We start from the raw sequence: 17,012 nt of genomic DNA, 5'->3' as shown, positions 1-17,012 counted from the left end.
GTTTTATTTTTATTTCAATTCAATGTAAAAAATTAACCATAATATGTTTATGTAACAATTTTTACACTTTATCAGCCACTGCCATTCTCTGTGACCATGTATAGGGTCATATACATGTGACCCTATCACATGTATATAATTATCCCTTTCCAATTATATAATAACCTTCCTTTCCTCAAAAAAAAAAAAAATCTTCTGATTCTCATTTGTAATGTATTCTCATTTTGGAGTCCTGAGGGCTTACCTGTACCCCTTCAGACTTGGTTCTACTCATTAATAGATACTCTCCTTAGCTTTATGAATTTTTTGTTGTTGTTGTTGCACCGCACAGGATCTTAGTTCCCTCACCAGAGATCAAACTCATGTCCCCTGCAGTGAAAGTACGGAATCCTAATGACTGGATCACCAGGAATTCTGATTTTTATGTGGGTACTATTTTTATTTAAGACAGATCTTAAAAAGAATAAAACAAAAGATGCTGAAGCTCTTAATACACTTGAGAAATATACCAACTTAGACCTGGAAATATTTTTCAATCTTTCACTCAATAGTGGGATGCTCCAGTACATGCTTAGAGTTCATAGTGCTGCAGACACAATATAAACAGTGCCTGAGTTCAAGGAGCGAACCACCAGCAGGGGACAAAGACACAGTACAGACAATCATACTGGTGATGGAAGTCTCCATGTCTAGTTTCATCAGAATTCTAGATTTCAGTATTTTCAAACCTCAACCCTTTTGAGGAAATGACCACATTTATGGAGTTTACAAATATCAAGAAAACCCAGAATATTGATTCTCATATCAAAAGTCTCACGTAATATTCCCAGATCAACATACACAACTTTCCTGAGAGTCTACAAGCAGGAATCTTCCCTAATATGCCTTCCAACTACCTTTCAACAGAAATTCCACCTTCAACAGAACTTGATTAGTAAAAATGTAACATATTGTCAATTACCTGAGGAGTAGTAGGTTCCAGATCCTTAATTAAGTTATAAGCTTCTTGTACATCATCTGAAATAAAGGAAATAAGTAGCCATATTAGTCTGTATCCTAGCAAACTTTTCTGAAACAGTTGCCCCAAATGACAAGGTCCTTCAAACACTCATGAGAAGTATGATATGCTTTTCTTGTCTCTTAATTCTCCATCAAGTTCAACGCTTAGTAGTAGACAACCAAATACCTGTAGGAAATCCATATTAAGACATGAAGCACTTAAGGGTTCAAGCTAAAAATAAGGAACAGGGAAGTATATGCTTATGGCATTGTAATTATATAAGAAAAACATCCATTTTTAAATATATATATGTGTATATGTATATGTATATATATATATATATATATATATATATATAGTACACAGGAGTAAAATGACACGAAGGCTGGGATTCGCTTTAAAATATTTCACAACAAGGTGCCTCGTTAGCGCAGTAGGTAGCGCATCAGTCTCATAAAATACTTCACAACAAAACTGGAAGAGGGCGGATAAATGAAGAAAGACTGGCAATAGCTATAAGACTGTTGTATCTGGGGTTATTATTTGGGTGTTCATACTATCAACTTTTGTTTTGTTTACGTTTGAAAGTTCTTAGAATAAAAATTAGTTTATAAAATACACAAGGTGTTTCTTTACTTCTTGTCCAAAAGCTTATTTCTTTGTGCTGATGTATCAAATTAGAGAGAACCATCTGCAGGTTCATGGTCTCCTGTTAATAAACACTTCACACTTCCCTCGGTGAGGAATATGTTGTCTGGCTGGTTCCCACCATGCGCCTTCAAAGGCCCACACTTAGTCTGAGGCCCGTGGCAGAGTGCCAGCACCACTGCGTGGGAGCTCCCACCCTGTGTCCACAACTGCGAGATAACAGACTGCTTGGGCCTGTGTCTGCAACTTATCCCTACTTAGGGGCAACAAATACCATGCTCACTTCGCATCTTAATATTTCGCAGAAACTGGGGGTGCAAGCAAACAGAAAGACAGATAATTAGAGCAAATACAGTTAATGATGAGAAAGAAAAGACACAAGGAAGTGTAGATGAACATTACACTCAGAGGAACACACAAAAAAGAAGGAACGAGGGAGGGAAAGGAAAAACAACAGAAAACCTGAAATAAAATGAATACAGGACAAAGTGCAGAAAAATAAGAGGAAAAGAAAAAAACCAGAATGGGTGAGAGATTGGAAGCAACAGAAGAGGAAAGAGGAGATAAAGACAAAAAGCACAACAAATAAATATGAATAAATTTGTTCTGTTCTGTGAACCTGCTGCAAATACATTTTTGGAAGTATTATGAAGTGATTTTAAAGGTTAAGCAAGTAGTTCAGTTAGAGAGTAAATGTTCTAAAATATCTTACATAGGCAAGACCAAGACACATTTCTCTTACCTTGACGAAGATAGTAAATCACTAAGTTTAACCTAGCTTCAGGAATGACATCAACCAGGGGAGGCAAAACCTGCAAAGCCCCTTCTCCTCCTCGGAAAACTACCTAAAGACAGAAAAAACATTATTATGGCAATAAACATGAGTATGTTTATTGGTAGAAATACATACGGAGCTGACACAGTTACTCTTTGAAGGGAAGTATGTATTTTTGAAGCTTTCTCTATACACATATAACCTTGACCTCATTAAAAAAAAAAAAAAGCCATCCTAAGGACTTCCCTGGCAGTCTAGTGGTTAAGACTCTGTGCTTCAAATGTAGGGGCTACAGATTTGATCCTTGTTTGGGGTGCTAAGTCCCATGTGCATCACGGCCAAAAAAATAAAGTCATCCTAAATGTAAGAAATAGAATAAAGGCATGGTCCTATTGCATATATTTCCTTTTCTCCTCATAGGAACTGTATGAAACTCTTAAAGTACCCAATAATTTATGAAACTTTTTTCTAGACAGATATTCTACATTAAAAACTCCATAAAGGAATTTATGAAATCCTTCTGAGATTATTTCCTCATCTCTAAAAGGCATTACTAATGTCCACCTTTTAGAGTTACCATAAGGATAAAATAAGTTAAAGTGGGCTACATGCATGGCATATTGTAGGTTATATTTTTATTAAAATATTAGTAACTATTTATTAGCATCTACTATATGCCTGGTATTGTAATACCAGGGCTACACTAGGAAAAAGTCATTCTCCTGTCTGTATATAGTCTATACTCAAAATGGGGAGAGACCTTCAAAGAGCAAACTTAAGTATGCTGTCATATGATAATAAAAGCTACAGAGAATAGCTAAAACAAAAACACTGTCCATGAAAGGATGGTTTTACATGCTGTTTTGTACCCAGAGCCTAGCACGGTTTCTGACACATACTACTGTTATTTCACAAATATACAGAAATCAAGGCAATCAAGCATAAACTACCTAATCTCTTCTTTCTATATCAAAATATCCATCTGGTCATCTTATTTGGTTCTCCTTGTCTAAGACGCTCCTTTCCCTTGCCAAGATTAATTCCTACAATTGTCTTCTTTGATGTCATGATTTTAACTCCATATGGATTTTATTTCTGTATTAATATTCTATTTCATTAATCCTGGTCCCACTTCTCAACTTTAAATATGCACAGAGGTTTCTGCTGTCTTGAAAAATCTTCCCTTCACTTGGTGTCACTGTTCCTTCTGAAGAGCACTGTACTCTTTTCCTTTTTTCAATGCCACACTTGCAGAGTAAGTGGTTTGCTGTTTCAACTTCCTCCTCTTCCTCTCACTCCTTCACTGCCCAGAAAACTTGCTGCTGCTCTCCGCACACTAATAAACCCATTCTACAAGTCACAAATATCAAGCCCTTTGACCAAATCCAATAGACTTTCCTCTCTTCTTGCTCCATGACACATCTCCAGTTTTGACACCAGTGGCCATAGCATGACAATAAAAGCACTATTTACTAAATGCTTACTATACGCTGTATACTGCTGAGGTACCTGACATATATTACCTCATTTCATCTTCACAAGGAAATAAGGTAGGTGTATGATTTCCTCTGTTCTACATAAGAGAACATAGAGACTCATCAGTGTTTAGTGACTTACCCAAAGTTACAAAGCTAGTATATGATGTACTTGATTTTGACATCAGGTCTGACTGCGAAAGCTGATGTCAGTAACAATTTATACTGCTTAATATTTTTTTCAGGTTTTGTCTTAAACTATAAAATTAATCTGTATTTACTAGAAAAAAACTTACATGTAGTATTACAACAGGCAAAAGGAAAATTACCATTTTCTCACTTTTCTTTTTAATCCCACCCTCCAATTATAGCTCCCATCACTAGCTAATACGCACCTTCCAGTTATATGTACATATAAAGGTTCTTTATTCTGGCTGTATGTTATAGCCACTTGGAAAACTTTTAAGTATTGATAGTTGAACCTTAGCCCAACCATTCAATAAAAATCTCACACATTAATATTTTTTTAAATCTCCTGGGTGATTAAATGTGTAGTTGTAATGACATTACAACTTCTGTGGTGGTTTCTCTGGTGGCTCAGACAGTAAAGAATCCACTACGATGCAGGAGACCTGGGTTCAGTCCCTGGATTGGGAGGATCCCCTGGAGGAAGGCGTGGCAACTCGATCCAGTGTTCTTGCCTGGAGAATCCTCATGGACAAAGGAGCCTGGCAGGCTACAGTCCATGGTGTCGCAAAGAGTCGGACTCGACTGAGCGACTAAGCGCAGCACAACACAATGACATTACGTCAGAAGCAACCTACATGTCCATCAACAGGTGAGATGAATGGACAAAGATGACGTGGTCTGTATAGACGATGGAATATTGCTCAGCCATAAAAAATAATGAAATTTTGCCATTTGCAACATGGATGGACCTGGAGGGCATTATGCTAGGTGAAATAAGTCAGACAGAGAGACAAATACTGATGTCACTTATGTCACACAAACTTGATGTCACTTATATGTGGAATCTAAAAAAAATGCAACACACCAGTGAACAGAACAGAAAAGCAGCAGACAGACTCACAGATACAGAGAGCAAACTAGTGGTTAGCAGTGGGGAGGGCAGTCTTCGGGGGGTGGGGGAAGCACAAACTACTGGGGGTAAGATAGGATATAAGGATGTATTTGTACAACACAGAGCACAGAGCTGATATTTTGTGATAACTGTAAATGGAGTATAGCTTTTAAAAATTATATAAAAATTAGAAAAATTTTATAAAATGACTGTTGACCATTGAACAATGGTGAGGGGGATTGTTAGGGGCGCTGACTCTCCACACAGTTGAAAATTCAAATATGATTTACAGTCAGCCACCCACATACAGAGTTCCTCCATATAGGAGGATTCAACCCACCTCAGATGTTATAGTATTTATGACTGAGAAAAATCTGTGTATGAGTGGACCCATGCACACAAACCTGTGCTGCAGAAGGGGTTGTACATTATGTAGGTGTTTTCTCTTGCCTGCCCTTTTTTGCGTTATTTTCTTATTCTCCTCTTCCAGCTCCTTAAATACAAACACTCTCTTGGAACCATATTTCTCTCTTTTTAAACTTCTCTTTGGCTATCCCTACTCTTATGAAAACTCCTAAACCTGTCCTCCAGTCTTAATCTCTTTCCAAGTTTAATTTCCAGACTACTCTCTCTAACATATCATTCTCCACAAAAATGAATCTGGGTTTAATTATAGACTAAATTAGAAGTGAAAAGGTTAGAGGCAGAAGCTCATAATGCAAAATAACCTCAGAAAACTCTGTGATGGAGGCCTGAGTTAGAGGAGGAATGGGATATATATAGGAGACACCGCCAAAGAAGAATTAATAGCATTAAGTGACTGAGTATCAGAGATAAGGGGAAAGAGAGAGTCTAAACCAGCTACAGTTTTCAGCATCGGTACTGGGAGACTTAGTGCTAATGAAGGTACAGAGAAATTAGAAGGAAAATGTGTAGCTATTATTACTGCCACATTCACACAAGGAATCTGAAACTCAACAATAGGGAGTAAATTGCTCAGTGTTCCCAGGTGTCTGAGTTGAATACAGCTGCTCTGCACCCACTTTACTGCTGAGTCAATTGAATCAAACTTGAAACTTCATCGGAATCTTTTTTTTTTAGCAACCATCCCAGTGCAAATTTCTGTTCCAGTAAATTCAGTCAGCTCACATACATCTTCTTCATTCATTCATCCACGTTCTTGCCACAAATGAACCCTTTAAATCCAAGTCATTCTTCAAAGACCAGCTCAAGTTTTACTTTCATTAGAAAGTAAAGGATTTTCACTTTCATCAGAAAGTAAAGGATATGTTCCTTTGTCTTCACCAACAAAATGAACACATGGATCTCACTGCCTCACACTTCTTTCTAAATGTTAAGTATGTGTTACTGCCTTCCCAGTAAGGAAAGAACCTGATATCTTAAACTCATTCTCTCTCCTCCACCACAAGAAAGAGTTGTTGAACTCCAAGTTCAACAACACTTGGAGTAGAGAAATACTTGTTGAGATATCTCCCTTCATTCATCTTCCCAAAACCACTGTGATGTACTCAAAAGAGGGTAGGCCTCAAATCATCAAGACTGGAAACTCTTATTCACCAGATTGTGCCTGATGAGCTCTTTAGCAAATTCAAAGGAAGAAGAAGCGTTGTCCATCAAGCTTTTGAGTTCTGCCTGAAATTAAAAAAAGGAAAGACTTATGAAAATGACAAGTGTATAGTTTTTACATCACCTGTAAGAATTACAAAGTTTTATAGCTTACAAAGAATTTAACATGCTGCTTCCTTTGTTCTGCAGAGCTCTGAGAAATAATCAATGTAACTATTATTCTCATTTTACAGAAGAGAACCTTAAGGCTTATAAACATTAAATGACTGAACCTCTAAGCAGAAAGTCTGAAACTGGTGAAACCGAGTCTGAAGACTCCTAGAGTTAGTCTTTCCTTTCAGGTGATAAACTTTTAACAACTAAGGTTGGCTATTTTTCTTTATTTAACATTTTTAATTAACTTATTTATTATTATTTTTGACTGCACTGGGTCTTCACTGCTGCACGTGGGCTTTCTGTAGTTGCCGTGAGAGGGGGCTACTCTTCACTGAAGTGTGTAGGCTTCTCTTGTTGCAGAGCACTGGGTTGAGGCACTTGGGTTTCAGTAGATGCAACACTCGGGCTCAGTAGTTCAGTAGTTGCAGTCAAGGGCTCTAGAGCTCGGGCTCAGTAGGTATGGCGCACAGGCTTTAGTTGCTCAATGGCGGGCAGAATCTTTCTGGACCAGGGACTGAACTTGTGTCTCCTACATTAGCAGTCGGATTCTCAACCACTGTTATACCAGGGAAGTCCACTAAGGTTGATTCTTCAATCTGACCATTCCACCTGTGTCCTGAACTTTCCTATACTTTCTTCCTGCTAAATTGGCCTTTATTTACATGATGCAATTAATGTACCTTCTCCCCTCTATGTTACTATTTATTAGAACTATCAGATCTCTTTTGTTTTATCCTGCTTCTTTAACTTCCCCTAGAACAAATGGTCAGCCATTTCTACAGTGTCTTTAGTAATATCTGAGGTTTATTTATTCACTTCCTCAGCTTTCTGCTATTCCTTCTTGCCAATCTATAATTCTGACTAATTCTCACCTTCTTTTTCTACCTCCATCAGTGGATACCTAAGATTTTCTGGATAAAATAATTAAATTCTTGACTGTTCTCACTAAGCACTACAAACTTGTTCTACCTGATGTCATATGGGAATGCACACTTATTTAGCAACCTTTTACTAATCTCCTCTTGTCTACAGCAGGAATTCCAAAGTCTTGGGTAATATTAGGCTAGTTCAGCAGTTTTCAAGCTTTTTGATCTCAAGATATTTTTTAAACCTTAAAAATTACTAAGCATCCCAAAGAGTTTGTGTTTATGTGGGTTATAGCCATTTATATATATTATATTAGAAATTAAAACAGAAATTTAAAGTATTCAATTAATCAAAAGTACTAATAAACTTACTACACGTTAACACAAATAACATTTTTTTCATTTAAAAAAACTGTATTTACCAATAAAAAAAATTTAGTGACAAGAATGGTACTGTTATGTATTTTTGCAAGTCTCCTCAAGGTCTGCCTTAACAGATGACAGCTTGATTGGCATATCTGTGCCTGCAATCAATCTATTTTGAAATCATGCTGTCTCTGGAAAACTTCACTGCACATTCAAAAATGAATGAAAGTGAAAAGACAAAATCTTTTAGTATTATGAGGCTAGCTTTGATCTCAGACAGGGCCAACCAGGATGAAAAGTGAGGTAAGTGAGAAGCGCAGGGCATAAAATTTAAAGCAGCACTCATTTCACATGAAAAGATGCTCAACATCATTCTAGTTATCAGGAAAATACAAATCAAAATTACAGTGAGATTCCACTCCACACCCACTGGGATGGCTAGGATAAAAAAGACAGATAATAACAACTATTGGTAAGGATGTAGAAAAATTGAAACTCGAAACTCTTACACATATTGCTAGTGGGAATGGAAACTGGTGCAGCCACTTTGGAAAATAGTCTGAAAGTTCCTCAATTAAATATAGCTCCCGTATGACCCAGGAATTCCATTTCCAGTTATATGCCCAAGAGAAATGAAACATATTCAAAACATGCCCCAAAACATGTATATACATGTTACAGCAGCATTATTCATAGTAGGAAGAATGTGGAAACAATCCAAACATCCATCTCTGACAACTGGAAAAATACAATGTGGTACATCCATACAATGGAATATTATTTGGTGATAAAAATGAATGAAGTACTGAAACATGCTATAACACAATGAACTTCATAGATATTAAGCTAAAGTAAAACAGGCCAGTCATAAAAGATTATATAGCATTAATATGTGACTCCTTTTTAGAGGAAATATCCAAAACACACACATCTATAGAAACAGAAAGTGGATTAGTAGCTGTTTGGGGTTGGTGGGATGGGGGCTGATAGCTATAGATTACGGAGTTTCTTTTTGAAGTAATGGGAATGTTTTAGAATTGACTGTGGTGGGAATTCCCTGGCAGTCCAGTGGTTAGGACTCAGCACTTTCACTGCCAAGGGTGTGGAATCAATCGCTGGTTAGGGAAGTTAGATCCTGCAAGCTGCATGGTGTAGTCAAAAATGGGGGGGGGGGGGGGTAGTGTTTAAAAATAAATAAATGAATGAATAAAATTGACTGTGGTGAAGATTAAACACAGTGGTGAATACACTAAAACCCACAGAAACGTATATTTCAAAAGGGTGACTACATGGTACGTTAGTTATGCCTCAATAAAGCTGCTAAAACATAGAGGTATAAATAGAAGATGTAGGTCATCTTAATTTAGAGTTAAAATGACTTGTCTAAAAGTACAAAAACATGATAGAAATCATGTAAGAAATATTCCTCATGATACACATGCTTTCATATTCAAATTTTCTGTTTCCTATATTTAAAATGAAAATCCCTTATGATTATACAGTGGAGATGACAACTAGGTTCAAGGGATTAGATCCGGTAGACAGTGTCTGAAGAACAATGGACGGAGGTTTATAACATTGTACAGGAGGTGGTGACCAAAACCATCTCAAAGAAAAAGAAATGTAAGAAGGCAAATTGGTTGTCTGAGGAGGCTTTACAAATACCTGAGAAAAGAAGACAAGCAAAAGGCAAAGGAGAAAGGGAAAAATATACCCAACTGAATGCAGAGCTCCAGAGAACAGCAAGAAGAGATAAGAAAGTCTTCTTTAGTGAATAATGCAAAGAAATAGAGGAAAACAATAGAATTAAAAACACTAGAGATCTCTTCAAACAAACTGGAGATAACAGGGGAACATTTCGTGCAAAGATGGGTATAATAAAGGACAGAAATGGCAAGGAATCACAGAAGTAGAAGAGATTAAGAAGACGTGGCAAGAACACACAGTAGAACTGAACGAAAAAGGTCTTAATGACCCAGATAACCACAGTGGTGTAGTCATTCACCTAGAGCCAGACATTGTGGAGTGTGAAATTAAGTGGGCCTTAGGAAGCATTACTATGAACAAAGCTGGTGGAGGTGATGGAATTCCAGCTGAGCTATTTCAAATCCTAAAAGAAGATGCTGTTAAAGTGCTGCACTCAATGTACTAACAAATTTGGAAAACTCAGCAGTGGCCACAGGACTGGAAAAGGTCAGTTTTCATTCCAATCCCAAAGAAAGGTAAGGCCAAAGAATGTTCAAATTACCATACCATTGCATTCATTTCAACATGCTAGCAAGACTATGCTCACAATCCTTCAAGCTAGGCTTCAGCAGCAGATGAACTGAGAACCTCCAGATATTCAAGCTGGATTTAGAAAGGGCAGAGGAACCAGAGATCAAATTGCCAGCATTCGCTGGATCATAGAAAAAAGCAAGGGAATTTAAAAAAAAACATCTATTTCTGTTTCATTGCTAAAGCCTTTGGCTGTGTGTACCACAACAAACTGTGGAAAATTCTTAAAGAGATGGGAATACCAGACCGCCTTAACCTGACTCCTGAGAAACCTATATGCAGGACAAGAAGCAACAGTTACAACTAGACATGAAACAATGGACTAGTTCAAAATTGGGAAAGGAGTACGTCAATGCTGTATATTGTCACCCTGCTTATTTAACTTATATGCAGAGTACATCACGTGAAATGCAGGGCTGGATGAAGCACAAGCTGGAATCAAGATTACCGGGAGAAGTAGCAATAACCTCTGATATGCAGATGCTACCACTTTAATAGCAGAAAGCAAAGGGGAACTACAGAGCCTCTTGATGAACGTGAAAGAGGAAGGTGAAAAAGCTGGCTTAAAATTCAGCATTCAAAAAATGAAGATACGGCATCTGGTCCCATCATTTCATGGCAGATAGATGGGGAAAAGTGGAAACAGTGACAGATTTTATTTTCTTGGGCTCCAAAATCACTGTGGAGGGTGACTGCAGCTACCAAATTAAAAGATGCTTGCTTCTTGGAAGAAAAGCTATGACAAACCTAGACAGCATATCAAAAAGGAGAAACATCACTTTGCCGACAAAAGTTCGCATAGTCAAAGCTATGGTTTTTCTAGTAGTCATATACAGATGTGAGAGTTGGACCATAAAGAAGGCTGAACATCGAAAAACTGATGCTTTTGAACTGTGGAGCAGGAGACGACTCTTGAGAGTCCCTTGGACAGCAAGGAGATCAAACCAATCAATCCTAAAGGAAATCAACCATGAATATTCATTGGAAGGACTGATGCTGAAGCTCCAATTCTTTGGCCACCCAATGTGAAGAGCTGACTCTTTGGAAAAGACCCTGATGCTGGAAAAGTCTGAGAACAAGAGGAGAAGGGGGCAACAGAGATGAGATGGTTGGATGGATGGTATCACTGACTCAAGGACATGAGTTGGAGCAAGCTCCAGGAGTTGGTGATAAACAGAGAAGCCTGGAGTACTGCAGTTCATGGAGTCCCAAAGAGTCAGACAAGACTTAATGACTCAACAACAACAACAACAATATTTAAAATATGCATTAGGGTTTTGTCTTTTTAATCTAACTTGTTAATCTTTGTCATTAATTGAGAAATAAAACCTTTTAGATATAATTACAGATAATTTGGATTTGTAAAAGGCAAAACAATAAGCTTTTAGAATATCAGAGAACAAAATTTGGGCTAGGAAATATTTTTTTTAAGCAAAATACAAAAAGCACTAAACATAAAGAAAAAGATAAATCTAACTATGTTTCAGCCTATAAAATCTTTGATAATTGCTCAGTTCACTATTTACTATGTATATAAAGTTAAGGACTTTATATACATCACAAAAACCTACAAAAATTCAGTATTGTTATTTTGCATACTTTGTACTGAAACTACATAGCTAGTAACCTAAGATTGGAATTTGGATAAAATTTCTTTATCCTCTGAAACTATTCCTTCCTTTCAGAAGCATCCTATACTCACTGCTTCTATATCTTCATCATCTACTTGTCTTTCTTCTGCCATATCCCTTAGGATGTTTCTCAGTCCAAGAGGTTAGTCATTCACTCCTTATCTCCTTGACATCTAGCTTCAACACTCAATAATAATGATATCCCAATCAGCGTAGGAAATCCCAGTTATGAAATCCAATGGTTTTTTCTTAATCTTCATCTTTATTGACCTATTTTGAACTTCCTCCTTTTTTCAAACATGACTCTCCCTTAATCTGTTAGTCATATTTTAAATTTCTCATTCAACCATTACTTCATTGGCATCAACTTTGTATATACATTGTGCCAGGTCCTGGGATACCAATGCCACAAGGCTCAACCCTCAATAAGCTTATCTAGATTAAAGATAATTAAAGCAGGTTCATGAGGCCTTGCTCCATTAGGACCCACCACCATCTGGACCCTAAGGGCCCCCATGCAGCTCACTGCCACGGCTCTGTGCTACCCCATGATCGTGGGTGTCAGCAAGGCCTACAAGATGACTAAGAATGTGAGCCACCAGAGCTACGGCCACTGTGACTGGGGGCACCTCACCAAGAACAAGCCTCATGATCTAAGAGGCCTGCAGCTTCACCCCTTCGGAGTGGCAAGCCATGGAGCTGCTCAAGGTCTCTGAGAGCAGGCCTCAAATGCATCAAGAAAAGGGTGGGGACACACACCCATGCCAAGAAGAAGGGAGAGGAGCTGAGTAATGTCCTGGTAATCACGAGGAAAGTCACAGCCAAGTGCAGAGCTCCTTCCTCTCTGTGAATAATAAAACTTGTCCAGGAAAAAAAAAAGGTAATTAGGCAACAATAAGCATGATTTTATATAGATATAAAATCATATATAATAGCCATATTATTACCAATTATTTGTTGGTAAGATATAATAACAATATTGTTTGATTTTATATATGTATATATATATAAAATCATGCTTGTTATTTGGTAACTGTATTATTACTTGTGAATGTGTGTATATATATATAAGTTAAGAGCAGAGAAGAAGAATTGCACACCTAAATTTACATTAAATTTTAGTGGTTAAGTCTATGGGCTTTATTTTTTGTTTTGTTTTGTTTCTTTTTTTAAATTTATTTTTTAATTGAAGGGTAATTACTTTACAGAATTTTGTTGTTTTCTGTCACACATCAACATGAATCAGCTATCTATGGGCTTTAAAGATCTGAATTTCTCACTTGTTAGTTGTATAACTTTGGGTGAGTTGTTCAAAGGACTTTAAGAATTGAATGAATCATTACATAATATTTCATGCTTACTACAGAAAAGCAGAATGTTTTGGTGTTTGGGGACAGAATGAATTATACAATATAGAGCCCATTATAAAAGATACTAGAGGAATGCTTACTTTTAAAAGGTTTAATAAAACTATTGTAAGTAAATACAAACTATATCCTATTGCTGTAAAAAAGAAAAAAAGAAAAGAAAGCTCCTTAGGGTACATTTGTTATAGTTATCTACTGCTGGAGAACATTATACAATCAATATGTAATCTGCACATGCACAATTTCAAATGAAAAAGCATCCTTTTAGTGAACAAGAAGTACAATTTGCTGTCCTGAATTAGATAGCATTACATCTAGAGCATATTGGTTAGCCATGTCACCCATTCCAGACTATGGAAAGAACATGTGCAGACAAAATATAAACATTTAAAAGGTTGGACCTTATGCCAAAATTGGCAAAGCCCCCAAGACTGACTCAATATAGAAAGACAAAAACATACTTTTTTAATTTATTTTAACCAAAACTCTAATTAAAGATCAAATTGCAAATCCAGTTTACTATTAAACTGCTGATGCTGGGAACTAGTCAATTAGGCAGGGACTCTAGCTGAAATGAGGATATCCAAGAATGTATTTTATTTCATTACATAAAGCAACCGTTCCATTGCATACTAAGCAATTTAATTGTAAGAATTTCATTTGCCTCAAGTGAGCACCTTTATCAACATAAGTCACGAAAAGTGAACCTGAGCAAATGTTAAGGATATGTGTTCTCCATCCACCAGCTGATAAATGCTGTTTCACTTAGCAACTCAATCTGCTGTTAGTGTGAAGTATATTAATAGTTCTTCCTGCTATTACACAATAAATTTTGCTTTGATATAGTACTTAATTTTCTAGTTTCAATTTCTTCCTCTCTCCCCCTATTCTGGACTTCCCAGGTGGTGCAGTAAAGAATCCGCCTGCTAATGAAGGAGGTGCAGTAGATGCAGGTTTGATCCCTGGGTTGGGAAGACACCCCTGGAGAGGGAAATAGTAACTCACCCCAATACTCTTACCTGGAAAATCCCATCGACAGAGGAGTCTGGCAGGCTACAGTCCATGGAGTCACCAAAGAGTCAGACATGACATCACAATGATTCCTTCCCCTACTCTAGGCTGGTATGATGCCACTTACACTATCTTTTGGGCAGAGTGTTGACACATAAAGAAATTTTGCATTTAAATTTTGGTGGCTTCTGACATCAACTAAAATAATGGCCAAGGAAGTAATTTGTACTCATGGACCTCCCTCATAGGGTTAACCTAAACATATCTGTACACAAAGTATATTCAAATATATATATCGAATCTGTATAGATATAGAACATGCTATCTATATATCTATAGATCTATTTATATCTATGTTTATGTGTATATATATATGTGTATGCATGTGTTTGTGAGTAGTTTAATAAAATGAGATCATAATGTATGGACTTCTGTATACTCTGAGTTTCAAATAAAATGACAGCTATAACAACAAGGAAAAAAAGAAAAAAGAGAGAGCTATATAACAGAATTTATCCACAGGATTGTGAGGGAAACTAAAAAACGGATACAAAGTATTCTGCACAGTGCCTATAAGTTAACCACTTTCTAACTACTTATAAAATGCCCCCCACTACTGCTTCTGGGAGTAACCTTAAAGAGATACTGAAGGATCACTAGGCAGAGAAAGGCACTCCAGGAAACAGAATGCTGCCTACAAAGCCATGGCACTAGGAGGATATGAGCGTGTGAAAAAAAACTCAATGACTGGACTGAAGAGAGCAAAGACGAGAGGCAGGAAAATTATTTAAGGAGTTGAAACAAAAGGTAAGGAATGCCTGAACTAGAGCAGTGGCAAAGAAGAAGGCACGGAGAAAAGAGGCATCTAGAACAGAACAGATAGGAACTGGTAGAAAAGTAGACTGCGGATGAAGAAGAGAGTGATGAAAACTCTAGGTTTCTGATTACATGTTGACGACTCTGAGCCACAAACATATTTCAGAGAAAGAAGCAAAAGTATTTGGTTTTTAACATACTTAAGGTAATGTAAGACATAGATAAAGATCATCTACAGTATATCAGATGCACACAGAGAGTTCAGAAGTCAACATTCTTTGTTAGAATATCTGGTAAGTATAAATATTTATACAGTTGGGTTCTTACAGAATCACACTGGCAATAACAAGGGGATATTAATCAAGAGTGACAGATAATAGTTTTATCAATAACCCAGGAAGTGTAGGGTAATTCAAACTGGAATGAAATGAATTAAGAACAGATTTCATCACTACCTCAGCGGCTTTGCCGTTGTAAAGGCGAAAATGGTTACAGGCCTTGAGATTGAGTGCGATGGTGCTATCAGGAATTTGCTGAAGATAAACAGCCAGGACTTCTTGAGACACGTCATAGTAATCCAGCTTGTAATAACATAGGGCCACATAAACATTGAGGGCAAGGTACTCCCTATTAGAAGAAAAAATTAAGGATTCACAATTTAAGTCTACTTCACAAAAATGCTGTCAAACTACAGACATTTCTTAATGGCTCAACTGGACAGCAAGGCAAAGAGGACATTTCTTTTTTTAAAGAAAAAGGCAATATGATCAGTGTAGTATTTTTCTTTTTGTGTTATAGTATTTGAGTGTTTTGATATAAGTAGAGTAAAAGATGACAACTAGAGGAGAAAGGGAAAAGTTCAACCACTACCTGTTCATGTTAAAAAAACAAAACTAAACTAATATAATCCGTAATGAGGTATAAATGCAAATAAGCCGACACCATACAGAAGATGGACAGACAAGGCAAGCGGATTTGATGACTGAGAATGGGAACAAGTGGGAGACTATGAACGTAAAGCAAAAGAGGGAGAAGGGAGAGGGATGAGATATTCTGGGATGCAGAAGAGAGACCAAGTAGTCAGTGATAAAGCTGGAATACTAGTTCTTCAGAACAGTTTGCTTCTAATTTTGTTAGCAAATTACCTTCAATGTAACTACAACACTGAACAATGATACACCTACACCATGCATTTTCAACAGGTGTGATATCACCCCCAAAGGGGCGAAACTTGGTTCTTATGGAGAGATGAAAAATAATATTTATTTTATATATATACATAGATACAGATATACATACAGTACATAACCAGATATACAATATACCTGTGGTACTGAAACTTAATGGGAGGGCAATTAAGACGGGGAAAGACAGTCTAGACAATGAGGAGTCTAGACAATAAGGAGTTCTTAATTTCACCAGATTATTAGCTAAACAGATTTGAACACACGGTGATATTAGAACCAAAGGACACTAGGTCCTCAGCCAAACTGGGTACAGAAGAAAGTAACAAAATGAGAGTTCAAGGAGGCACAACAGGACTCACACCTGTTATCTAGCAGTATTCGCTTGTAAATATCAATAGCTTCTTGGTAGTGAGATCGCATATAGTGGATTGAGGCCAAACTGAGTTGATCTTCTGTGATATCCTGAAGATTCTGATGGAAGTTCATCAATTTCTTCTCATCATTAAACTAAAATTGTAAGAGAAAAAAGACATATAAAAATTCATGCTAGAGTATGGTTAGAGAAATCAGCACTTAGGTAACACAAATTTAACTCCCCCTTCCTTCTGCCACGTGCCTCTGCTCTCCCTGTTTCCCTTCAGCTCCCAGTCTCTCTACCTCGCCTTCAGACGGAATAAAATAGTCTCCAGAGGCAGAGTCTTAGTCTTTAGTTACAACCCATTAATTACTTGACCCCCCTCTTCTTACTTTCTGTTTCTTTTCTATTTCT

The 17,012-nt window shown here is 37.1% G+C and overlaps 1 protein-coding gene across 3 annotated transcripts in view; it reads right to left on the bottom strand.

Annotated features, from left to right (window-relative positions):
* Nucleotides 1-17,012, bottom strand: part of IFT56 (intraflagellar transport 56) — a 36,993-nt gene that overhangs the window by 11,008 nt on the left and 8,973 nt on the right. For all 3 annotated transcript variants that reach the window (XM_065939527.1, XM_065939528.1, XM_065939529.1), the window contains 5 exons: nucleotides 16,605-16,750; nucleotides 15,512-15,683; nucleotides 6,558-6,632; nucleotides 2,391-2,493; nucleotides 962-1,017 (listed from right to left, as the gene is read on the bottom strand). In XM_065939527.1, the coding sequence (XP_065795599.1) occupies nucleotides 962-1,017; nucleotides 2,391-2,493; nucleotides 6,558-6,632; nucleotides 15,512-15,683; nucleotides 16,605-16,750 (552 nt within the window). The remainder of the gene's footprint in view (nucleotides 1-961; nucleotides 1,018-2,390; nucleotides 2,494-6,557; nucleotides 6,633-15,511; nucleotides 15,684-16,604; nucleotides 16,751-17,012) is intronic.

This window comes from Muntiacus reevesi, chromosome 6, assembly GCF_963930625.1.
Source record: "Muntiacus reevesi chromosome 6, mMunRee1.1, whole genome shotgun sequence".
NCBI classification, from domain to species: Eukaryota; Metazoa; Chordata; class Mammalia; order Artiodactyla; family Cervidae; genus Muntiacus; species Muntiacus reevesi.
Note: the sequence above shows the minus strand (reverse complement) of the source record. Positions and strands in the feature narration are given on the sequence as shown.